This window comes from Ambystoma mexicanum, chromosome 2q (genome assembly GCF_040938575.1).
Source record: "Ambystoma mexicanum isolate Mex_15411 chromosome 2q, UKY_AmexF1_1, whole genome shotgun sequence".
In the NCBI taxonomy this organism is placed as follows: domain Eukaryota; kingdom Metazoa; phylum Chordata; class Amphibia; order Caudata; family Ambystomatidae; genus Ambystoma; species Ambystoma mexicanum.
Genome location: NC_090924.1, coordinates 790,699,033 through 790,725,807, shown reverse-complemented (window position 1 = coordinate 790,725,807; position 26,775 = coordinate 790,699,033). Strand labels below are relative to the sequence as shown.

The 26,775-nt window shown below is 45.7% G+C and overlaps 1 protein-coding gene across 3 annotated transcripts in view; it reads right to left on the bottom strand.

The window, feature by feature from the left end:
• The window catches only part of PFKP (phosphofructokinase, platelet), an 882,344-nt gene that overhangs the window by 722,668 nt on the left and 132,901 nt on the right, over positions 1–26,775 (bottom strand). For all 3 annotated transcript variants that reach the window (XM_069648018.1, XM_069648019.1, XM_069648020.1), the window contains exon 4: positions 18,512–18,701. In XM_069648018.1, coding sequence (XP_069504119.1) covers positions 18,512–18,701 — 190 coding nt within the window. The remainder of the gene's footprint in view (positions 1–18,511; positions 18,702–26,775) is intronic.

Sequence of the window (26,775 nt, the reverse complement as noted above, 5' to 3'; positions counted from 1 at the left end):
TGGGCCCTCCCGCTGGGAGCGGGGTCGTCGTGGGCTCTTCTGGCGCACGGCTCGGTCTTCGCCTACGAGCCTAGGTGGATCCTGGTGCCTTACCTTCTGATTTCACCCAATTCCTTGGTGGATCCGTTGTCCTTAAATTCGCCCTTCCATCGACATCATGTCGACACGCACTGGCAAGAAACAATCCTCCATCAACATCTTCACCAAGCCCTCAGGAAGCAATGGACCGGAGATGTCCACGCAGGAGCCTTCTGCCCCAGTGGCGCAGGAGCCGTTCGACCCTCAGAAAATGATGGAGTTCATCCGGGATGGATTCACCACAATTCATTGTAAGTTAGACGACATGAATGGCACGATATCCTCCATCAAGGCGCACATGGAGAGAACGGATGGCCGTGTGGCTGAGATCGAGACGCGTGTGAGCACCACTGAGGACGGCCTGGGCTCCCTCCGGGCGGAGGTCTCTACACTATCCGCCCGCGTCACTGAGGTGGAGAAGAAAAACGAGGACCTTGAGTCTCGCTCGAGGCGTAATAATCTTCGCATTATTGGGGTGCCGGAGGATGGGATACATGAGCCTATGGAGGAATACGTCGAGGGCCTACTGAACCAAATCCTGGATTCCCCTAAACTCTCACCTCAGTTTGCGATTGAAAGGGCCCACCGTGCGCTCACGGCGAAACCCAAACCGGGGGCACCCCCACGTCCCATCATTGCAAGGGTCTTAAATTTTCGCGACCGAGATGCCCTCCTCAGGGCGGCGAGACTCAAGGGAGACCTTCTCCTGGGCGCAGGTAGGATCCACCTATATCCGGACTTCTCGGTGGCGGTACAACGGGATCGCAAGACCTTTCTGGCGGTCAAGAGAAGATTGCGGGACCATCAGGTCAAATATGCCATGCTATACCCCGCCAAATTGCGGATTGAACACGCAAACCGAGTCTATTTTTTCACACTGCCTGAGGAGGCCTCCAGGTTCATAGATGAACACTTTCCCGGCTGAACTGCACCTTCATCAGACACCGCTGTGGGCTCCCCCCGCCGGCGCATTGGAGCGGGTGATGTGTCACTGGCTAGCCAAGGCATTGACAATTCGTGGAAATGGACACCGCTGTGTCCCATTGTGATCTCCCGGCGCTGGAGGGGGCCCCCCTTTTATTGAAAGCGACCAGGCCACACTGATGTCAGATTGTGTGATTGTTCCTATCCTCACTCATGATTGCTCTTTTCGGGGACCCACTGATATGGCAGGAATTGAATGGGCTTGTGGGCAGACTATGCTGTGGTCTGCTCCCCACCATTCCACCCCAGAGGCTTACCACACATATTCCTTGCTTTCTTGGTCGCCCGGGGGTCCTGGGATAACCCCTTGGATCCCACAGCGACATGGTGGTATTAGACAGCACTACTTTACATGCTAACTGTTCTCTACTGCTGGTTTGCTCAAGTCATGGTCCTGCATGCACTCATTCTTGTTTGGGCGATCCTCCTGGTCAGCTAGACCCCGTTGACCTATTGTACGCTATTGTTGCCCCTTTGGGCGTCTATGATGTACACTTGTCTGACCCCTGTTGGGCGGTTGGGTCATGCTTCCTCCCTTTCGCGCCCTCTTGGGCCCACGTCCCGGTTCCCCCCGTCACTGTGACACCCCCGGAGCACCTGTGGCCGGGTGCACACACCACCCCGGTCCGGTTGCTCGGGAATTCACATCCTTGCACCCCTCGTTTCTTGGTTCATTATCTACTGACCATGCCCGCCTTTCCCTTCCCCTCCGCGGGTCCTCCCCTGGACGGGAAACGACATTAATGTCGGGCATCATGTTTATCCTAAAATTGCCTCACGGTTCGGAGCATTGTCGCCGGGCCAACTCACAGACCCCCCGGGCGTCGATGCCACTGTTCTGGTTCTGGTTAATTGGTTGTAGGGTCTTCATCCCTCTGGTTGGGGGAGGGATGTGGGAGGGGGAGGGGGGAAGGGGTTAAATGTTAAAAAAAGCTTGGAGGCGACAGGAGGGGTAGAGTTCGGAACACTATGGCCCCAGGGGCATCGCGGTCCTGACCATATTGGTCAACATCCATGGGGAGCACACTTCCATCCACCCGTATTCCTCTATGGCCGACTCTGAAGTACGGGGTGAGGAGACATTGACATTCATGAGTTGGAATGTTCGAGGTCTAGGTAACCACAAAAAAATGAGACTGTTACAGCTTCAGGCTGAGAGACATGGGTCTAAAATCCTATTTCTGCAGGAGACACATGCATGTTCCGAGTATTGTGAAAAATTCGCGAAATCATGGGGCCCTCAGAGGTACTTCACCACCTACTCCACCCAGAGCCGCGGAGTTATGACCCTGATCCACAGAACCCTCAAATTCATTCCCATCGCTACGTTAATCGATCCCCTGGGCAGATATGTTCTACTTCATGGCGTCCTGCAGAATAGGGAGGTGGTCCTCCTCAACATCTATGGCCCCAACGTCGATGATCCCGATTTCTATCTACAATTGGTGACCATCTTGGAGAGCTTCCCGCTGATACCGATTCTCTGGGGAGGTGATTTTAATACGATATTCGACGTAAACCTAGATAGATCTGGGTCCAGACCCCGTCAGCTCTCCAGAGCGGCATATGCTGCACTGTCCTCCCTTCCTCGATTGGCCCTATATGACGCATGGAGGTTCCTTTACCCTGACTCCCGATCTTACTCTTTTTATTCCTCGGTTCATGATTCCTTCTCGCGAATAGACAGGTGGTTGGTATCTGGTGTGCTGATGAGGAGCGTGTCTGGACTGACCATCCTCCCCAGGACCCTTTCCGATCATTCCCCGGTGACAGTCACCCTGGTCTGGGGCCCGGACGGCGGCCGAACCAGGCACTGGAGGATGAAACCACTCTCTCTCCTCGACCCGGTCTTCAGCTCCGGGTTGGAGTCGGCCATCGAGGAGTTTTTTGAAATTAACACCAACTCCGTCTCCTCCCAAGCCACCCTCTGGGAATCCTTTAAGGCCTACATCAGAGGCATCGCCCTCTCCAAGGAAAATGGTATCCTTAAGACTATTCGGAGGGAGATTGCAGCTAGCGAAGCCAAATTATCGGCATTGGAGACCCAATACACGTTAGACCAAACCCCAGAAGCCCTCGCGCTAATTGGCTCGGAGCTGGATACATTCCGCTCGCTTGCGGACCGTGAGCTGAAGTTTCTGGATAACCCTGGACATGCAAGGAGATACGGGGAGGGTGAACGCCCAAGCCGCCTGCTGGCTAGACTCCTCCGCCGTGAGCTTGGTGTCCCACCCATTCCTGGAATCGAGAGACCTGATGGCTCCCTGGCCACCTTGCCTGGAGATGTCAATTCTGAATTCCTCTCCTTCTATCAATCTCTATATACTCAATCAGATAAAGCCACTGATGCAGAAATCGATGCCTATCTCGATAATCTTCCCCTCTCGGCTCTCTCTCCTGAGACCGCCGGAGCTCTTGAGAATCCAGTCACCCCTGAGGAGCTTTCGGAGGCTATAGACTCCCTTTCTTCAGGCAAATCCCCGGGATCAGACGGTATACCTGTGGAGTTCTAGAAACACTTCAAGTCACTCCTACTCCCCCGTCTAGTTGCGCTATGGGACGAATCGGTGGAACTGGGCCAATTTCCCCCCTCGTTGCGCGAAGCCACCATAACAGTCCTACTAAAACCCAATAAACCTCCTACTCAATGCGGTTCGTACCGTCCACTCTCCCTGATCAATTGCGATGCCAAGATCTACGCCAAAACACTTGCTCTTCGACTTGTCCCTTTCATGCCACATATTATTCACCCAGATCAAGCTGGGTTCATCCCAGGCCGCTCCACATCCTTGAATTTGAGACGGCTATTCAACATTATAAGTAGGGTGAGCCCGAATGTACACGCAGTGGCCGCAACACTTGACATGCAAAAGGCATTTGATTCAGTGTCGTGGAGATATCTCTGGCGGGTACTTGACAAATGTAAATTCGGTCCCACCTTTGTCTCCTGGGTCAGGCTTCTTTACTCTAATCCTGTTGCCAGAGTCCGCACAGAGGACCGTTGCTCCCCTCTGTTCCATATAGCCAGGGGCACTAGACAGGGATGCCCCTTCTCTCCCTTAATATTCGCTGTAGCAATGGAGCCATTTGCGGACATGCTTCGCCAAAACCATGCACATAGGGGTCTACGTACTTCTGGTATCTCGGACATAGTTTCCCTGTACGCTGACGATGCTCTTCTTTTCATCCGTTCCCCCGAGACCAACCTGGCCCCAATATTGAAGGACATCGCCTTCTTCGGGCACATCTCCGGTCTCACGGTTAATTGCTCTAAATCAACTCTCTTCCCGCTTACTCCCAGCACACTTCCCCCCCCCGGATACCATGGGGTTCGCTTGGGCCCAATTTAAAATTACTTACTTGGGTATAGTGGTGGCTCGTCACGTCGAACGGGTCCGCGAGGAGAATTATCAGTCATACCTCACAAACCTCACCACCAAACTACAGGGCTGGGCCAAGTTGCCGATTTCGCTGGCGGGCAGGATAGGGGTACTGAAGATGGTGGTACTTCCCCAACTCCTGTATAGATTTGCGAATGTCCCGCTATGGCCGGGAACCGAATTCTTTCAATCATTGACACGTAGCCTCAACTCCTTCCTTTGGCACTCAGGCGCGGTCCGTCTAAAGCTCAAGACCCTTGCCACCCCCATGGAGGCTGGAGGATTTGGAGCTCCGGACTTCCTTAATTATTGGCTGGCAGCACAACTCCAACACACTGCACACTGGTTCAATGTAACGGATCCCCCCCCCACGTCAGACTGGAAAGGTTATCGATCAGTGACCGTGATATCCGATCTCTAGTGGTCACACCCATGCCGGTGGTGTCGGAATCGCTGGATCCTACGACCTGCACATCTCTTGCCTTACATAAATCTTGGCGAATACTGGGTATCATTCACCCCTTTCACGGCAACTTTCCAATATGGAACTTCCTTCCAGAAGTCCCACATGTCCCACCCTCGGTGGTCCGCACATGGGCCGAGGCGGGATACGAACTACTACGTGACGTATTCAAACAGGGAAACTTTATAGAATGGCCCGACCTCCCGGCCTCCCTTAGGCGGAGACCCTCCGTTTGGCTCCAATACTCATCTCTCCGTGGGGTACTCAAGCGCAAATACATAAGTTTTCCGGCATTGCCACCAGATGAACCTGCAATTACCGAACTATCCTCGCCTTCTCCTATGAGGGGAAAAACCTCCAGGCTATACACCCTGCTCCAAACCAGATAACCCCCCGCATTCTCCAAACTAAGGCACGCCTGGGAATCAGATCTCGGCTCCGAAATATCTGATGAGCTGTGGACCCGTATGTGTGCACGCACTCAGCTGATCTCCTTTAACTCCCGATTCAAACTAATTCAATTTAAGGTGCTCCACAGATTCCATTATACCCCGGCTAGATTACACTGTATGTCAAGTGACTCCTCCCCTAGGTGCCCGAGATGTGGCAGTGAAGAGGCGGGGTATATACACATGATCTGGTCTTGCTCTCGACTCACCCAATTTTGGACCTCAGTATGCTCCACTATCTCATCTATCCTCGAGTGCCCCATCTCCCCGGCCCCAATGCAGTGTCTATTTCATGATTTCCCGGAACTTCACCGTGACTCCAGGAGGCTGGCTAGCCTCTGTATGCTACTAGCTGTGCGTACAATCCTACTCTGCTGGCTTCGGCCGAACGCCCCTACTCACGCACAGTGGCTCAGGGCAGCCACGTGGGCCTCTGACACGGAGGAGTCCTGGTCGATGCAACAGCCCGCCCACTCCAGACCTAGGAACATATGGCAAAAATTCCGCTCATACATGTCCTCCATCGTCACCGACTCTGTCCCTGCATCCCCAGACCCTTCTCTCGCCTCAGCTCCAGATGACTCTTGATTCTCTCCCAACTGTCTTAGGTCTGTCCTCGCATGTGCCCCCCATCGGTATACGTTGTTCCCTGTATTACCCTACGTGATTTCTTTAATTGTACCATACTGATCTGCGATGAACGCGATCCCCTTTGCATTTCCGTTGTATCTACATGCTTTATTGTAACCTGCCTGTGCCTGTTGTACCAAGCTGAATAAACAAAAGTTTAAAAAAAAAAAGAAATAACCGATATCCTAACATCTCCCCAGTTACGAATTGGCAATCCTTGACCGATCCACAGCCCCCCGATTGTAGATGCCGTGGATCTGATTATGTTCACAGTTATACTGGGTTGGTGCTCCCCCCTCTTTCTTCTTTTGTCTTTTGTGAATCTCTGATCCTCCGCACATGCGGCCTACACTAAGCACACTGTTCAATCCTACTGTATTGAAAATCTCCTCACACTCTCACTAGTCCGATGCGCCATCACCAGGCCAGCTAACGGGCCCCCAGGCACTGATGCCGAGACGTTTGCTGTTATGGCCTTGTTGGGGTATCATTGTGGGAGGGATGTGGGTGGGAGGATGGGAAGTTATGTTGAAAAAGTCTTGACAACCACCAGAGATGTCACACATATCACAGTAGTACATCATAAGCACACAAATAGGGCGACACATTCCCCTAAACCGATTTGGCATTGGGTGCTGTTAACCCATAGACAAAAACTCAAACAACACCCCTACACGAATGGCGGATAGCAGCTTAACCTTCATGAGCTGGAATGTTAGGGGTCTGGGTAATCATAGGAAGATGCGCCAGATACAACTTTATGCTGAACGCCACGGTGTTAAAATATTATGTTTACAAGAGACCCATGCCCACTCTGAACAATGCGAAAGATTTTCCAAACAATGGGGATCCCAGAGGTATTACACTAATTATTCCACCCAAAGCTGAGGTGCGCTTACTCTAATACATAGGAATCTTAAGTTCTCACATTCCCACTCACAAATAGACCCGCTTGGGAGATATGTATTAATCATTGGCAAACTGCAGAACCAAGAGGTGGCCTCTTGAATATATATGGCCGAAACATTGATGACCCCGACTTTTACCTACACCTGGCCTCTGTCCTGGAGAGTTACCCCCTGGTCACGATGATATGGGGTGGAGATTTTAATACGATACTGGACGTCAACCTAGACAGATCGGGCTCTAGACCTCGCCAGCTCTCCAGAGCAACCTACACTATTCTTACAACTCACTCGACTAGCGGTGGTGGATGCCTGGCGGCTTATGTACCCTGACTCCCGCACATACTCCTACTATTCCTCAGTTCACGACTCACATTCTAGGATAGACAGATGGCTCATATCAGACATATTGGTCAGGTGCTTGTCCCATCTGGCGATCCTCCGCAGAACATTTTCAGATCATTCACCAGTAGTCATCTCATTGAACTGGGGCCAAGACTATGATAAAACTAGACAGTGTAGAATGAGGCCCCATTCCCTCCTCTGGCACTCAACAAATTTGAAGACCTGTTCAAATAGCTAACAGGTCCATAGTCCTGTAAATGACTACAGCCCTGTATGCTTTACATAGAACAATATCCTGACTCCTTTTTTGCCCAACAGGATTTGTTCAACTTACTCTCTAAACAAAAGTCTGTTACTGTGTAGATGACTAAATATTACTTCAGTTTGACTATCTGTTCTTACTACTTGCAATTTTGTTTTGATCCAAGAATCTAATTATGTAACTATATATGTATTCTTTGTTTGCACATATCTGTAACTTTTTTGTATGTTTTTTGAACTTTTTGTCACATGTCTTTGGTTGTTACATTGATGTTCTTATTACTTTTTTCTTAATTTAAATATACTAGAACTGCAAAGCTACCAGAGTGCACCTGTATTTTGTCGTTTTCTCTAGTGACCTATATGGCACTGATTCAAATCCTTCTCCATAAGTTTATTACTTTCTCTGTGAATTTATGACAATGAAATGAATATTGGTTTCTATGTGGATGTCCCTCCTTTTTGTTAACAGTATCTTACCCCCGGTTCATAGTGATAACATCGAAAACAAAAAAGTCGAAAGTCATAATTTCGAGACAGACAAGATGGAAGTTCCTTTGTTATGATCACTTTTAGTATATATTGTAGTCATAATATTGAGTGACACTTAGGTCTCCTTAGTTTGCAAAGCACATTTTCAAAACCTAGAATAAACCTTTAAATGGTTTTCTGAGTAACAAATTACTTATCTCCAGCAATGGTATATTGGATGGATTCGTCAATTCCTCCCACAGATTACTCCTCTTGTGAATCCAGTACAGGTGGGGCTCATTATGAGTGGGCCGGTGCAGTAATAACATGCTGGTATTAACCAGGGTCGGACTGGGACAAGAAATAGGCCCAGTTACCCAAAAAAAAGAGGCCCACCCCTCGCCTCAAAAAAGTTGCCCACCCCTCCCCTCACAACCCTTGACCTCTGATGACATCACCGGAAGTGCTGGCATTTGACCCCACCCCAAAGTGACATCCCGGGAAGCGATGAAACACAACCTTTCACCCCTTGACAAAACAGGAAGTGGCATCAAATAGAATTGTTCCTTAGTACACTAAATTACTGTGAATGCAAGCAGAGGTCCAAGGCCAAATGATAATGTTATTGTATAGCACTTACACTTAAGCTCTTTTTTATAGAACAAATATGCATACACTATCACCCAACCTGTGTTAGTACTCATTTATCGACCTAAGAAGGATGATAGTTTTTTTGAAGAAAAAAATAATTTGAAAAAATAAATCGTTTTTTTTCTATTTTTATTTCTTCCAAACCGGCCCAGGCATGGTTAGAAACCGGCCCCCACTCCTCAGGGACGATTTCGTGTCGGCCACGGGCCGAAAGGCAGAGGGGCCAATCCGACCCTGGTATTAACATATACTGGCACATTACCGCACCCACCAGCTATAAGTTTGACAGTAAGGTGACGGATTGACCTCGAGCTAAGAGTTGGAGGTCATTCCGCCATCTTACTAGCAAAAATAGCAGGTATTACAGACGCCGGTAATACAGGTGCCTGTAATACTGGCAAAATCCCCAATGGAATCCAACGGGACTCCACGAAATGGGGACTTACACTGTCTCCCACCACTCGTAATGCAGTGGAAATATAACCGGACTGGGTGGTGGTATTGGTATTTATGTTTGCTGGTATTCTGGCGGATTTACCGAATACCAGAAAACTCATAATGAGCCTAGAGTCTGCTTCAGGAATATTTTCTTTAGCCGGGTGGCTCCAAGCTCCGACTCGTCATGCTCAATGGTGCTGCAATTTATGTCTCCGCTACATTTACTCGAAGCAGCCTGCAGCATTTTTTCCATTGCTGTCTTTGACCTATAGGCATGCAAAAAGAACGGCAGAAGTCAGCACATGAACTCTCATAAGATTTCAGGGGTAGGTGGGTGGGCGATGAGGAATCTGTGGTAGGAATTGACATATCCATCAGAAAGAGCAAAACCAGGGATAAGTTATTTGTTCTTCTAATGGAAACATTCCTTCCACAGATTTCTAATCTTCTGAAAGCAGTATATAGAGTAATACAGCAGTAAGAAAGCTAAAAAGAATGCCCATTAAATCATGAAGTTATGAATAACTAATTATCCACTTTCGCATCTTCTCCCGCAAGGGAATCAAGATGGCAGTGCTTCATGAAGATGTGCAAAGAGGCCTGTGTATCAATCTAACAGATATCTTGCACCACAACACCCCTTTGAAGAGCAGATGTTGCTTCCAGGCACCTCGTGGCATGTGCTCTTAACTCTACTGGAATCTCCTTGTGTGCCATCTAGCAGCATGTTTTTAAACAGTGAATAATCCATCGCAAAAAATGGTTTACTTGGTTATCACTCTCCCTTTATTAGGACCTAAAAAATCATATGAATAATGATCATCAATCTGAAATTCCTCAGTCATAGACAAGTAAAATGTTAAGGGTTCCTTAGGCTCTAACCTATGGAGCCATGTCTCGGTTTGTGATGGTTTTAGAGGTGTAGATAATACTGGAAGTTTGATTTTTAGTGTGTAGTTGACCTTGCCACACCATTTTGGGCAAGAAGGGAGGCTTAACTACAAATTAACGTTTATCTTTTGCAAACTGCAAGGAGGGAGAAGGAGCTGAAAGTTCCTGCAGTTCTGACACTCTCCTTGAGGATGTGAGTGCCACCAGAAAAGCCACTTTATAGGAAAGACACTACAAGGCGCAAGAATGCAAAGGATCAAACAGAGCCACTATTAGAAATGTGAGCAGCGAATGAAGGTCTCAGAAGGAAACAACAAATGCTTAGATGGGGATGCATTAGTGAGCTCTTACCGAAATTGCAAAAATATGGGGACAACGAAATATGAACCATGGTCAGGTCTCCTCTTAAACATCAAGCAGGCATCTAAGTAACAACTAACTATACCAACATTAAAATCTGCCTTGGTCATATACACTAAAATCTCAAAACTGGGCAAGTAGAGAATGACATTGTGTTGAGCTTGCTATCCTGACATCAACTCGCAAACTTGCGCCAGCGACAAGCATAAATGGACTTGGTAGATGGATGCAGAGAACATCATAGTAAGGACTTCTTACAAGAAATCATAATCCTTGTACCTCAACAGCTCAATAGTCAGGTATTAAAGCACAGGGTCCTGGCATTGGGGTGACGATCTATGACCAAAGCTTGTGTCAGCACATCCTGCCTCCAAAAAGCAGCATGTCCCACATGATTGGGTAGCGAAAACGATCTTGTTTGTTCTGCTCTGCTACGCCATCCACAGCACCAAAGAAACCAGCGGATATTGAGGGAATGCATACATCAAATTGATCTCCCAGGAAATTATCACTGAATTGGACAGGGAGTCCCATACTGGAAAGTCCCTAGAGCAGAAGCTCCTGCACTTCTTTAAGCTGGCCCTGAACAGATTAATCTCAGCACCCCATAATGAAAATGATCTGCTCCACTATCTCTCTGTTCAGCCTGTTCAGCACCCTCTCGTGTGAATCCCTTGTGAGTTTCCTCAACGCATCTCTCTGAGTGTTCAGACAGCTGACGAGGTGCGACACTGTCACTAGTTCACATTCTTGATCAGCCAGAACCATAGAAGTAGGACATCTGCACAGTTTTCATCTTGTTGTTGATGTGCATGGCAGTGGTGTTGTCCATGAAGACCTGAACATTAGAACCTCTGATTAATGCTTAAAAAGATCACAATGACAGACAAATTGCCCTCAACTCCATCAGGTTGATGTGAAAGGACTTATCTGGGACTTCTCACAGACCACTCAGTGACATATCATGCACATGAACTCCCCATCCGATCAGGGATGCACCCACAACCAGGGTAACTGTGGTCCTTGGCTGTAAAAATGTGGCCCACCAAAGGAAGTTGGTCATGGGTGCCCACCAAAGCAAAGCAGGTCTTTTCGGACCTGTGAGGGCACTAGGATAATGTTTTCCATGTCACCATTGAATTGGATCCACTGGCTCCTCGGGAACCACTGTAGCAACCTCATTTATAGCCTTGATTTATGCACTATGAAGATCCAGGTACCATGAGAGAAAACATCTTCAAGAAAACCCTCTGCTGAAGAGTGCTACTGTGGCATCTCTGGGGGAGGGATAGCCATGCCTAGCTCAGTATTCATGACTGCCTCTATAAATTGTAAGCCTTTGGAGGGACACTGAAAGGTCCTTTTAGGTTGATGTAGAAGCCTAACTCATGGAGGGTGATCATTATCCTTAGGTTCTGTAGGACCGCCTCTTCCAATCTGGCCTGCAGGAACCAGTCCTAGAGGTAGGGAAAGACATGCAGGTTCCTCCTGTATGATGTGCAGCCACCACCGCCATGACCTTCATGAATATTCCAGGGCCGAAGTGAGAGCGAATGGGAGAACTGCAAACTTGTAGTGAATGCTTCCCACCACAAACAAATATATATGTTTTGGGTGGACAGATCTAAAGACAAGAGCCAGCCATGCAGCACCACAGTCTGGGGGGCCTGTGCAAGGGTGACCACCTTGGATCAGTCCTTTCCGAGGGGCTTGTTGAGGTGTATCAGGTCTACGAGAAAGTAAAGGGTATACCAGTCTTTTTCTACTTGTTCTGTTCCTAGAAGCTTCAAGACTCCCTTCAGCAAAGGCTGTGAGATTTTCTGTAAAAGGAGTCATTTCTAAGTAGGTGAAGGCAAATTAGCAGGGTTTTTAGTGGGTCCTGACAAGAACGGAGGCACTACCGTGGTCCACAATCTGTAGGAGACATCTCTGTCCATAGTTATTTGCTGCCATGTCCCCTTGTGGAGTTGAATACTGCACCTGAGAGCATACATGAGATGGCCATTTAGTGGTGGAACATGAAGGCAATGAGACCTAAGCCTTAGGCATTTGCCACTGCTGCAGGAAAGAACACTCCTTTGGGGGTAAGGAGTATACTATATCGACTCTTTCCTGAACACAAAGAGGTAGACTGAGAGGCTGGAAGATCCAAAGATTTAGCAGTTTGTCTTAATATTTTATATTTTTCTACAATTTCATCTGCGTTGGTTCCAAAGAATTCTGTGCCATCAAATAGCACGTGTGGGTGCTTTCTCTGGACATCTGCAGCAAAATGTGCTGTCTTAGTCCATGAATCAAGGCTAATAATCACCCCTTTAGCCATTATTCTACCAACATGATCTATTGTAATGAGACCTGTCTGGAGCATGTGCCTCTGCCACTCATGATTAGCTTTTAAAATGGACCATGCAGGAAGGTGGCTCTCAGCCATCTCCACAATCTCCCAAGAGTAATGGGTGTTTCGTGAGAGTGCATGATGCATTCAGTTTATGGAGTGCTAAGCTTCCTGCCTCAAACACTCTACTGCCCAATGCACTCCGTTTTTGTTTGATATCCTGCCAAGTGGAACTCAAGTCAGAGCTGTCAGCCTGAATCATGCTGTCGTTGCTTGCAATCTCAAGATTTCCTAACACTGGATGTGGCAAAAGTAAAAAAGGGGTCAGAAGAATGCACTCAATGCTTCTGAGTTAGGAATTCTGTATTTCTATTTACTGAAGAATCGAGTTGGCTAGGAGGGTGGAAAGGTGTGGGAGGTTCCTTCTATCACTAGCAGGTGGAGTTTGAGCCACTTTTTGAAGTGATCCAGTGAGATGGTTTTGATGCATGGGGGAGAGAATTACAGCCGAGTGGGTTAAGTAAGGAAACAGAGTGAAAGTGGGAGGAGGCCCAAGGAAGAGAAAGGGCTGATACATTATGAAGTGGTAAGGAAAGGAGATTTCAAGAGAGAAAGTACAGTTAGATGCAGTCAGTGCTGTAGTAGGAGACGTACCATGGATGGGTTTATAGATAAGTAGCAGGAATTTAAATAGATAGTGATTTTGCATGCCAAGCAACCCAGGGTTGTGATGGTAGGAAAAGTTAGAGCAGGATTTCAGAAAATTAAAAATGGTGCATGTTGCAAAGGAAGTGTATAGGGGGTGCTAGACATCCCCCCCTCCAGCTGGGCACGGATAGCATGATAGGCTTGTCAATGGTTCCAGTATTGCAAAAAATGTGAATCATAGCGCTTTTATTCTAAGGTAAAAGGTGTATGTTAGGCGATATATTTTTAGGGTCAGAATGACTCAGGAAGTGGAGGGAGTCTCAGGTATTAAACGCACATCATGAATATCAAAAAATATATTCTGGAAAATGGATAGAAAATTAGTTATGCTCCAAAGTAAATTGGTTTACAGTTTGGTAGCCCAACATCTAGGCTGAACAGGCTCAGATATTTTCTAAAATGGATGCCAAAATACAAAATAGGGCCTTGGGAATAGGTGTCAAATGTCCTTACACATGCAGATAATGAATACTTCTTTGGCAGTAGTTCACTGCAGATAAGCACATCTGGTATGGTATATTTAGAATTTCTTGGCAAGAAAAGCAGACAATGATTGATAGTAAATTAGATAAAGGCCTGGGAAAGCTACCAGTTAGACAGAACACCTGCTTACTTAGCAACAAATAAGATGAGCTCATGAAGTTTCCAACAGTGTGAGCTGCCAAGTAAATTTGGCAGAGTCTCCTGAAGTTAAGAGCTGGTTCTTGGCAGGCATTAAAGGATGTATAATTATGTTTAGCTGAGTTTGGAGTGAGCTTATCAGTTTATGTGTCAGACAGACGGAGCGTTCCAAGATGAGCTAATGTGGGCTTTGTGAGTGGCATATAAGCCAACCAGTCAAAGACAAGGAGGGCTTATATTCTAGTTAAGAGAACCAATTAGAAATGTATCTTGAATTTACATGAAAACATTACATCATTCCCAAAGACCTATAAAAGGCAAGCTGATTTTAGAAGCTCTGTGTGCTTCCAGTGATATTAATGATGACTGTGAACTTGCATCCGGGCGTCCGTCTTCCTGCTTTTGTCCAGTTTGCTGTGCCAGAGTCCACAGATGTCCAGGCTGAGGAGGGGATGCAGAAGGTCCCCCTTTACAGAAGGATTTTACTGAGTGGAGCAAAGTCCAAAATGAAGGCTTGTTGGTTAGGCACAACAGTAGAAATAAGAGTTTTAGTTGAATGGTTTGTCAGGTGTGGACAGATTTGTCTAATGTTTAGTAGGTTCGGTCTGGTTGAAGTGGCTGTGATGAGCTGCAAGAGTTTAAATTTGCCATAAAAAAAAAACCCATGGTTGCGAGCCATGGGTGTGGAGGTCAGGGGAAAGAGATGGGAGATAGGGGTTGGGTTTAGAGGAAAGTAGAAAGATGACTTTCATCTTTGAGGAGTTGAGAATGAGGCAGGGTAGAGCCATCCAGTGACAGATGGTGGTTAGGCAGTTGGTTATATGTTGGTTACGCAGTCTTTATGTACAATGGAGAAAGATGCAGTTCTGCTCCATATGGGCATTATTTTGTCTTTGGTTGCACCACTAAGCAGTAAAAAGGAAGCTTTGAGCATTGAACAATATGTCAGTAATGTCATATATCCTAACTTCTTTGGAGGGCACAACCAATCCAAAAGAATCAATAGCCCCAGTAAACAGAGCCCTAAATGAGCCAAAGTCTGGGCCAAAGGTATGGACAGGTACCATGCCAATTTCTGAGTCTGCAAGCCCATTGGCCTCTCTGAGATGTCTTGACAACTGAAGCAGTGAATCTTCAGAGTGCTGCTCTAATTGAAGCTTTGAAGCTTCTCACGGAGCTCAGATTCCCATGGGAAGAGCTCCTATGAAAGGAAAAAGGCATATTATCGTTTTCTTCTGTAGGATCAAAGAAAACAGTAAATCTTTAAATTTGAGAGTCCGTGTTCTGACTTTGGAACCTGGATACCTCATCCTCCTATGACATGAACTGCAGTAGGTTCTTCTGATGTGGTTTTGACGCTAGTGGCATCAGGCATCTAGCCCTACTAGGCACGGTCGAAGGTAGGGTAGTGCAGATTGAAGTCAACAAACTCTGGTGCGAATGTGGCACCAGCAGTACTGACAGCACCGACAGAGCTAATTGTTTTGATACCGTGTCAACCGAGGTCAGCAAGGTGAAGCAGGGCTTTGGCTCTGAAGACTTAAAGACCGACAGAAGCTCTGAAACCTTACCCAGGCATGAGCGCATCGCAGTGGGATTCTTGAAAACCTAAACTGACACAAATGGGAGCTAGATGGATAAAGCCACAGGAGCCTGTCAAATACCCTCAACATAGCCTTTCTGAAGGTCTTCCAGTCCTCTGGGGTAGAACTGTCAGTGGGGAAAGAAGGTCTTTGGTTTACCTTCAGGGCCTATCAGTCACTTTCAGAGTGTTGTCTCAAATGCTTGTGCTTCTTGCGAAGGGAATAAGAGTGAGTATGAGAAGAAGAAGATTCACTTCTAGACTGACTATGATGCTTCTTCCTCATCTTCCAATTCTCCCTATATACCTCACGTGAGCGCTGTTCGTAATTTTCTGGCATGGACATTTTTGTAGGAGTCACCGGGAAGATTTTTCCAGTGTGGGTAATTTGCTAGAATGAAGCATAGGTAAAGCCATATGCTCAAGCCCCACATTCGGGGGCACCACCTGACAGGACCCACACTGCAGTGCCATTCTGTTTTCCTAGCAGAAAAGGCAAAAGGTTTGAGAGGAAAGTGTGTGGGCCTCATTACAACCTTCGCAGAATGTGTTAACGGGCTCCGCTAACGGAGGCGGACCCGTTAAACCCATTCCGTAAAATTACGAGGTCCCCTCGTGGGACCTGGTAAGGATGCCTGGTAAAACCAGGTGTCATTACCGGGTACCGCGAGGGGAAGAGGGAGCCAACAACGGGCCGGTCGTAATCGGCCCGTTGTTACCTCCCTCTCCCATTCCCATTGAGCCCTATGGGGGCACAGCTGGGAATGGGGAAGGTCCAGGCCCGGGTTCCCAGAGGGAGGAATTACCGGGCCCTCCGAGCTCGGAATGGCCCGGTAATTCCCTATTCTGGGAACCCGGTAAAGGAGCCCGGTTTGGCGGCAGCCATGGAGCTAACAGCTAACAGCTCCATGGCCGCCGCCAAACTCGTAATGAGGCCCTGTGTCTCGAAGTACTGACAGGCATCACTTCAAATTCCTGACATGGAAATTCTGGGAGTCGAAGACCCTCATTACAGTTTTACCGGTATGCCGCCGGAATTGTCGGCAGGATACCGACTAAACTACCTTAGTGTCTCCATCACCAGATATTCCGGAACTACCGGTTTAATAAAGGCAGCAGAGACACCAGTAAGTTCCCATTCCATGGAGGCCCGTATGACTCCAAGGATGGGATTGCCGAAATTTGATTCTGGCAATTATTTGCTGGTAGCAGCCTGAACTCTCGGCAGGTCAGGCTTGCCAGTAGCTCACTGCCCCTCCCGGCAAATTTGTGTTTGCCTGGTGCAGAAAAAATGCCAGTGCCGGTATAACCCGGCTTTTTCCCCGGACCATGGACCTTGTAATGAGGCCTTATATATAGTCTGGGAAGGAACCTACAGACTACAGCAATCAGGATGCACTTACATTGAAGAGATGTCACAAAGGAACTGCATGGACATGCTTGTCGATGCTCAGGGGAAGAGAGTGTAGCTTGACAATTCATAGGAAGAGAGTGTGGCATAATAATGGGGAGCTTTATGTAAAAAGGTTAAGCAGTGGTCAGTACTACATGGAGAAGGACAGGTGAAGTGTAACTAGGCAGGGTGTTTTGTGTCCTTAAGTGTCAGTGTTTTGTGTCCTGAAGTGTGGGAAGGCAACACATTGTATTTCTGAATAGGAGCATTAAAGAAGTCATAGTCCAGAAATTAACTTACAGACTACAACACTCAGGCTACAGCTAAAGGTAAGTGATGTCCCCAAAGAACAGTACGGCACTGCTTGGCTTTGCTCATGTCAAGGGAGTGTGGTCCATATCATGAGGATCCCTTTGATCTAGCCATTGCTTGCTCTTCAAAAGTCAGACCTTCAGTTCATATTTCGACTATAGAAATTCATAAAACTCAATTTCTTCTGTCTCATGGCTGTGCATGTATGTACAGGCACTCTGTGGGCTGGGTAGTCAAAATTACATGCATGAAAAGAGCTTTCTGCTGTGACAGACACCATGTCTTTAGCTCTGTCTCTCAACTTGGACTAATCTGAGGTGGATGCAAGGCCATGGGCGGTGCGACTCAGCTGCCTGTCACAAGGGTGAGCTTCCCACAAAATGCTTCCTAGCATCTGAGCGTCAAACAGTAAAGAGAATAGGCTCAAGAAGCCAGGTGCTAAAAAGGCAGCAGGTGCAGGCAACCGGTTGATAGCAAAGGACAGTTATGTGGCTTTCAGCAGGTTCATAGCAACAGTTTGCAGCAGGCAGATTCAAACATTAGGTTACAAAAGGACACCTTCATTGCTGCTGAAAACGTTGCTGCAATTGGTTCACGCCACTCCATTTACCCAAAATACCCCAGCACATGCTACATAGATTTGGACTGACACAGTTTTATCAAAAACATTTTATTGATATTGAAAACATATTTAACATGCTATAGCTGTGAGTCACAGCATAAATACACATTTCAATAAACTCTCATGTCTACTTCATTGTAAACAACTAAATACAGTCCTCGTTCTATTTCCATTCTATTACTACATAGCCGTTCTCAATTTCAATTTTGTAACGCTGAGTCCCAGCTAAACAAGTGCCCAAAAGAGGACGGGAGAAAGTATATCAGAGAGAGAACAGAACATCAGTTGATAGTTAACAATGCATCCGCCCAGAGCACATCAAGCACACCGACCCTCAGTCACCTTTCCCATGTCCTCTAAAAAAGAATCCACCTCAGGCAAACATATACATTTTAGTATAATGCACCACTTTCAATTTAACCGGTGGAAGCACAGATAACTAAATTCCTATTTCTATGATTCTCTTTTGGAACCCCTGACAAGCCACTGTGTGACCAATTGTGTCTCCGCTAACATCAGGGAACAGGAGGTTCCTGATACCCTCCTGTTTGTTCTGCTTTGGACCAAATAACATTATCCTATAGCATTCTTGCTTGGTTGCATCAATAAGTGGTAAGAAGCTAAACACTTACCATCTTTCACCAGTTCATCCAGTAATCCGCTCCATTCCTCACGGAAGAGGTTGGCTCCTGTCAGACTTCCATCGCCACCAATCACACAGAGGTTAGTAATTCCCCGTTTAACCAGATTCCGTGCTGCCAGCAAACGACCTTCTCGGGTACGAAATGCCTTGCATCGGGCACTGCCAATTACTGTGCCACCCTATAAGGGAACAGTAAGCAAAACAAATGTAACTTATCCCAGCCATACCTACTTTGGAAGTGTGGAAGAGACCATGTACCTTTTACTTGAAACAAAGTAAAGGTTTATATATAATTCCAACATTTAGAGCAAAATGTTTTTGACAGAAAATCAAAGGTACTTTGACTCAGAGAACAGATCCCATCAAACTCAGATGTGTAACACCAAATTGCTGATATGTTATCTAATTTACCAAACCAGGCAGGTCTCCAACCCCACTGTAGAAGATCAAAACAATATATTGGAGAATTGGTAGACATTGGATAAAACTAGTAGCAAAACCCCAAGAACAACAACACAAACATCTTGAGAATTTACTAATAATATCACTTTTCGGTGGCTTAAGTCAGCCTAAGGTATTTAATTGGAAGGAAACAGCACATGAGGAATAAGGCCTTTGCATATCAAAAAGTTGTTATATGATGCAAGCAGTGAGTGCAACAGTTTTGCTCGATGTGTATCCTTCAATGAAATCGTTCAATTCGTGACAATGTGGGAAGACAGAAGGAGAAATCCAAAAATTCCCCTCTCCAATAACTCAGCACCTCCTCCAGCCTTTTCTGAAAGGGTCAGTTTTTCTGCAGCCATCCCGTTTTCGCTTAAATCCACTCACTCCATCGTCCTCAAGCAATGTGACTAGGAGTGCATAGTCTTATGAGTAAGTCTAGAAGGGCTGCAAAGGCCACTGTTTCCGTGGCCATTTACCATCCTCCCCACTGAGCCAGATGAATGATCAGAAATGTGTTCATATGTGATATGTCTACTGAGCGTAGCAGAGTGAATTGTGGAAAAGGTCGGCATATTTGTTAGGATCTGTGTGTCTGGCCAATAAAGGGTAGAGGGTGGAATACTTTGGTAGTGCAGAAAGGTAAATGTCAAGGTAATTTTGCTCAAGAAGGTTTCATGAATAATCTGTGTTATTGGCATGCCCAGAATAACAATGCAACCCCACCCAAAAGGCACAGTACTGGTCTACTGCAAGACCTAGAACCAAAATATGTATGTTTCATCAGTACAACCCCCATAATGAACTATGATGTTATAATGGAAGAAACAAAACCACACTCTGATCAAATGTAGTTGCGTTGTTCTCATATGTGGTCATGCATGCATGACTACCTAGAGTCCTATACTCAGGATGAATGAGGCCAGCATCTTCTGTAGTAGGTTAGGGCAAGAATGGCGTGAGTCTTAATCAACTGAGAGCCAGTGACGTTTAAGGGAAGAAGTCTGTCTGCTGACGGGAAAGCCTGCCCTTCAATATGTATAGGTTATAACAAAGCTATCCTGGTCCACTAATTCATGGGGCAGAAGGCTGGGGTGCCTTGCGAAAAAAGGAACTTACTTACCTTTCCAGCAGAGAAGGTCCTGAAGTCCTTTGGTGAGTAACAGTGGAAGAACCGTCCCCACCAGTGGAGGCACACTGCACTGACCATGTAAGAGGTGGTAGAAAGCATTCACTCTGGACAAAAATGGTCAGTGCAAAGAAAATGACTGGTAGGCTGACCCAGGGGCACGTGAAGGGTGCACCAGGGAGTGCAGTGTCCTTATCTGCACATGTGCATGGATGATCTTTGTCTTCTGAATGTATTGCTGCTTCACATCATTTTCTAGTCCCATCCCTAGTGCAGACTAATCCAACAAGTTGTGCTGCTTTTTCATCACCAGATATTCTCACTCATGGGTCAGTCTCCCTTCTGGGTAAATGGTAGTCTTAAAGATGTCTCTGGACTCCTTGGATCCTCATCTGGTCTGTAAGTCATTGCCATTTCTCTTAGGCATCTACAGCCTATCAAGCATCTCTGTTGTCTAAGCACTATCTGCTTTTACGAACCTCTCAGCTTTTCAAATTCTTTCAGATCTTTCAGTTTTGTGAGCTCTCTAAACTCTTTTAGACCTCTCAGCTTTCTCAGCTCTTCTTGGTCTCAGATTTCAGCTCTTTCAGCTAATTTTGTATCCCCCTCTGCCAGGCCCTCGTAAGTGCCACACCAGCTGCTGTTTCTTCTTGTGTTTATACATGTTTTGTTGTTGCTTTTCCCCAAAAGGGCAGTGACTTGTTTCTGCTTTGTGTAAAATACTTGTAATAGTTGTGTGGATGTCTTATGGTCTCAAAATGTGATCAAACTTTATCAGGACACATGGAGGCTCGTTGGGGAGTGGTCATGGTTTGTTCCTCCAGTTCCAACCTCAGTAGATTCATTATGCAGGTGCCTAGTCTTAGGCTGTGAGAGAAGACATTGAGAGGGGTGACAGTGAAGAAACCTGTGAAAAGATAAATTAATTTGCTCCGAAGTAGACTCCCTGACTGAATCAGAAAGGAAAAGGGGATATGGGGCAGTGATACACTTTGAACCCCTCAAATGCCATTGGTACTGCCTCAAAGTGCTGAGGTAGTCCAGACTGACATTGCATTATACAATCAGGAAGGATTTTGCATAATATAAGCAAAGAAACTAGCAGAAATGACAATACAGACTGCATATTGGTATTATTAATAAGTTATGATGCGCTTGGTAGTGACTGTAGTTTGGCCGACCAAGAAAGAAAGTAGTGCACAATATTCAAGGACACGTCAAAAACGGTTTCTGATAAACTTAAATATGATTAGTTTAGTTTACACAATTAACACTTAGGGATTGCACTGATCGTAAGCAGTTTTTAATGTGAGAAGTAAATAAAAAATTAAAACCTTCACAATTCGTGCTTCAAATTATCATAACTATTATACAAAAGTAATAGTAATGAGCTCAACATGTTTCGGGATATCAATCCCTTCATCAGGAGCAAAATGTGTTGTTTATGTTAATGGTTGTACTTCAGACTACGACCTGCAAACAAGTAAATAACACAGAGTCAAACATTAATTCAAAATAGACTACCCGTGAGTTAAAAAGTAACTGTTCATTACTCTAAACGTGATTTCATCTGCATGGAAAAATGTTATATCACCTTGATCTAGTTCAATGAAGTATTGAATTCTAATATTCCTCATGGGGAAGGGACGCTTGAGGTTAAGGTCACCTGCTCTATGATCCAGGGATCCACCTATGGTAAAACGCATTACGTGGTAATTAGTCTATCAAGCTGGAAAGAGCGTATTGGAGAAGGTCTAATAAAGTGAAAGAATGCCTAACTATTGCTGGAGACCACCCCTTGGAGTGGGCACTTTAAACGGATGTCTTCTAAAGGTGGCAGTCTTGGTACCGTATGTTGTAGGGTTGAATGAATGACATTTTAATAAGGCGCAACATGACCAAAGGCCTCAGTGCGCACTGAAGAAGTGATCATGGGTGCGGGGAGTCAAAGCGGAGAATTACAACGCCTTCATCCTTGGAGTTGAAGAGAAAGGTTTTGATGGCTTTCTTGAAGTGACACAAGTCAGAAATGTTTCTAAGATCAAGTGGAATTGAGTTCCAGATGAGCGGGGAACAAACATCAAAGCTAGTACCGCCAAAGTTCTGTAGTTTATAACACGGTTGAGAAAGCTTTTCCACAACATTAGAGCAAAGGGCCCGATTAATAGAAGCCTTCTGAATTATTTTCATCAAATACCCAGGAGCTTGATTAGACAGGCATTTGTATGCCAAAGATAACATTTTGTGGGTAATTTGGTGTTTAACAGGGAGCCAGTGCATAGATCTACGAGCCTGGGATATATGTTCTGTTCTAGCAATAACACAAACAGCTCTAACTGCGTTGTTTTGAATAACCTGCAGTGTCTTGATGTTGTTTTTGGAGGTACCAGCAAGTAGGCTGTTGCAATAGTTAATGTTTGAATTGGCAAGAGCTGTAGCCAGTGTGGCAACATTAGTATAAGACAAGTACGGTTTAATCTGCTTTATGGGCTTAGTGTTATATGTGCAAGTATCCTTAATGTGAGAAGCATGCTTTTTCATATTGAGGTTGGCATCAAGAACGATGCCCAACATTTTCACCCACGTACTTGTTTTAATGACGCAGTCTGAGATGATAAATTGGTCGTATTTAGCATCAAGTTTATCTAGGCGTTTGCTAGTGCCCACCAACATGAGCTCTGTTTTATTGCTGTCTAAGGCATGGGAGTTCGCATTCATCCACTGTTGGTATAATATAGTAGGTCTGATCAACAACACAACAATCCCTTTCATAATCACCCATCAGTTCTAGAACCACCTGGGTGTCATTTGCATAATTTGTGTATATAATGCCGTGATCATCCAGGAAGTCACCATAATCACATACTCTGTAGTTTTCAACTTTTAGTGTTGCATTGTTCATGGTACTAAAGACCCGTTCAGAGAAAAATATGCTACAGAATATAATTGTTACATTTTTAATGTTGCATTAAACATATATGGAAATGTCTTGCCTGTCACCAACTTTCCTAACTATATCCATAACCTCTGATGCTGGCTGGGAGCTGTTGCCAAACATGCACCAGTGACTTGATTGACAAACGCAGTAACTTTAATGTATTTGGGGGAAACGGCATACTGTTGCAATGTTAAAAATCCCTTTCATCAAACACCAAAGTGAAGGTGCTAGGCGAGAGGGGTAAGGTTTATGGTGTCTCGCACCCAACCGCCCGCTGATTAGGTTCCTTTACTGGGTCATTTACAAGTAGATGTCATGTAAAGGAGTTTAAGGTCAAGTGTGAATGTGGCGCTCTGCTGTTGAGCAGCCAGAGGCAGAGAGGTGAGGGAATTCAAGCGTAGAGTCAGTGATGGGGCAGGATAGCAAGAGACAAAAAGTGTGTGCGGCCTCCTAAGCTGTGGTGTAATAAAGCATCACATCCAAGAATGGTGTGGAATTTGATGCCAGCAAGCAGAAGGATATGGGCAGTGTGGTCGTAGACAGTGATTGCCACTTTGTAGCTGACTGAATTGTCAGTTTGCAGCTAATCAAATTGTCAATTATGTGGATGTGTTGAAGATCATTTACACTTCTGCATCCTTTTTTGTCACAGTGATAGTTTTGAAAGGGCAAGAGTGTTCGCCTCTGGTGAAAAGCAGCTGGGTTTGATTTTTGCCTCTGCCATCCCCTTTTGGTCTGGGCCTTTTAGTTTTGGCTATTAGATAGCACTGAAAGCGCTATGTTTAAAGCCAAAACTACTGTCATGCTAATGAGAGCTTGATAAAGGAGATGAGCATGAGGATTTTCTAATGGAGATGACAATTGAGGATGGATACATAGACTGTAGGTGATGTTTGGTTATGTGCCCACCCATAAAACACCCATCTGCAGGTTAATCCCTATGTCAATTGCCACCCATCCCTGTGAAAACGGCACCTCTTCTGCACTGTTTACTTACATTTTGTATTGAGGATCAAATTGGCAGCCAGTTTTCCTTCCAAGATGGTGGCCGCCATATGATAATAATTTTAAAAGATACCCTAGCTGTTTTTTTTGCCTAAAAGTTATAAACTGGTGCTTTTAAATAATGCGAGGCTTATCTATTTATTAATTTTAATTAAAAGACAAGGTACCATTGAAAACCAGTGTGCCTATGTAGTCATTGTAAATGGCTATTTACTTGCTTACAGTGTCAGTCTAATATTTTTTGTGAGGGAGGAGTTCTTTGTGAAAGTAATGTGATATGAGTAGCCCCTGATTGGATGTGGCACGTGTCAGTGATGGAAGCACCATTTCAATGGATGTGGAGTTTGTGCTTGTTTCAACAACACAGCCATTTTGTGCTGACATTGGAGGGAGAGGTAAGGCTATTCGTTTTTTATTTGTTAACCCACCTAAGCCCTTTGCAAGCTTCCTGGGTGTTCCTTCTCATTCGTAATAAAGAGCGTTAGTTGCCTGCTGCCTGGCGAACGTGGCTACTAACGCTGTAATACTAATGCCTTTGTTGTTGCACCATTCGCCACCACAAATGCCTGTCTGCAGGCCTTCGGTATTTCGCAAGCACAAAACAAAATTAAAAAAATAAAGTGACGCATGGTTTTCACGAGCTACTTGAAATGTATGTATGTTGCGCTTCATTGTTTGCTTGCGAGAAATATTTGTTTTACTGATCAATCATTCCTCCAGAAGCTATATGACCCAATGGTAACGTCTCTGGCTTCGAAGCAAATTCAGTGCTCTAAAACACAGGGTTTAACGGGAGTTGTATGATAAGAGACAATGGGCCGCATTACAAGACTGCCGGTTCTGGAATTAAAGGTGCCATTAGCAATATACCAGCACCCATTCCGGACCGGCAGACTACAACGGTGCCTGCCGGGGCCTCTGCATCCGCCAGTGTCTGACCTGCCAGGCGCATCTGCCCCGAGAGGCACAGTTTTCAGGGAAGCACCAGCACCGTTAGCAACAGGCTCCTTGCCCACCAAACAGTGAAGACATGATCTATTTCACTTTTCATTTAGGACAGAAATCTAGCTGATAAGTGACAGAGCAATGCACAAGTTAAGGAATACTTCCACCAGTGGTGTGCACATTGTAAATTAACTTATTCATATTTTTTATTATTTTTGTAATACTGTATTTATCACACTTTTATAAATGTTGCTTTTTGTGTAGTACACATTTAATGGAGTCACTTCTAGTACTGAGTGATCCCAATTGTTTTCAACCAACGGAAATATGGCAAATGCCTATTTAAGTGGCTTGATTTGCCCATGATTGCATAGATTGGTCATATGTGGAAGCCAGGTTTTCTGGTGGCACATTTTGCAGTTTTGCATGTTTTGTAGCACTGCTCCCATTGCCTCTTTAATTTGAAACAGAACTGGCATCCCTCGAAATATATATGTACTCTGTGCAAATAGATGATTGCAGGCAGTTCTTTTAACTGTCACTAAGTGATGCTTGACTCGGCTCTAGGTGGGCTCTTCTTTCATAAAGGCACACAAGCTGAGCCAGACATTTGGCTTTGACTAGGCTGAAGCTTGTTCTGCCTCCCCCACCTTTAGTCATTGATGAGTTCCTCGGGGTAATCAAATTGCAGGGTTTGATCTAAGCATTTCACTTAGTGAAATGTTCGCTCATAATGAAAGCAAGTGAGGGTTTAGGGTTCTTGAATGTTTTCGCATTTTTCGATTTTTCACTTACTTCCTCTCATGTGCATTTTTTCCCTTTTACTCCTTTATGTTTCACGTATATATTTTGTCAACTTATGCAAAGTACAGCTTAATATGAAGCATCTAACAGTTACATTATTTTAACCTACCCCATCTGTTAAATGTAGATTGTCCTCACACCCGTCCACAAAAGCTACAAGGTATTTTTAACCTTAAAATGCATGGCACTTATGAGAGCATGCAGGTAAACAGGCACTCCTGGCCACATTTTCATTCACCAATCCACAAACTCTCTGTAGGCCAATCCACATGCTTTTCCCACACGTGAGCATTGCTCACTTTATCTGCAAACAAGCATGCAAAGCCTTACTGGGCATACATCTTTCTCTCATTTACCACTTGCATTTACCACTTACATGAAACACAAGGATGGGTGGAATGATTGGGGTTCATTATGAGATTTGCGGTAAGTCGATGGTACTATCGGCAATCTCGGCTTACCGTTTCTGCAGGCCGATATCCTGGTATTAGGACTCCATGGGATGGGAACCACTGAAGCACCGGCACCGTTCCTAACGACCCAGCTTTTCATTTTCAGCTCAGATGATGAAGGCTGGGTGACTGGGGAAACAAAGGACATCACGGCATCCATCTTTAGGTGGCCAGGTCGATCCTCCGGTCCAGTGCAGGCATTCAAGTTGTTGGTGCTCGGGGGTCTCTGGGAACCAGCTCCTCAGTGATAAATGGACCACCAGACTCTCATCCCTGGCCTTGTGTGCAGGCATTTGGCAAAAGTCGTCTTCACCTCCCGGCTTGTCTGGATCTAGTAGACAAGGGTGGGAGGTGGCCAATGGAATACCGGCAGGACAGGGGATGCATGCTGAGTGACTGGGGAAACAAAGGACATCAGTGGCCATCTTTAGGTGGTCGGTTCGATCCTCCAACCCAGTGCAGGCATTAAAGTTGTTGGTGCTTTGGGGACCAGGTCCTTGGGTGATAAATGGACTGGCAGAGACGCTCATCCCTGG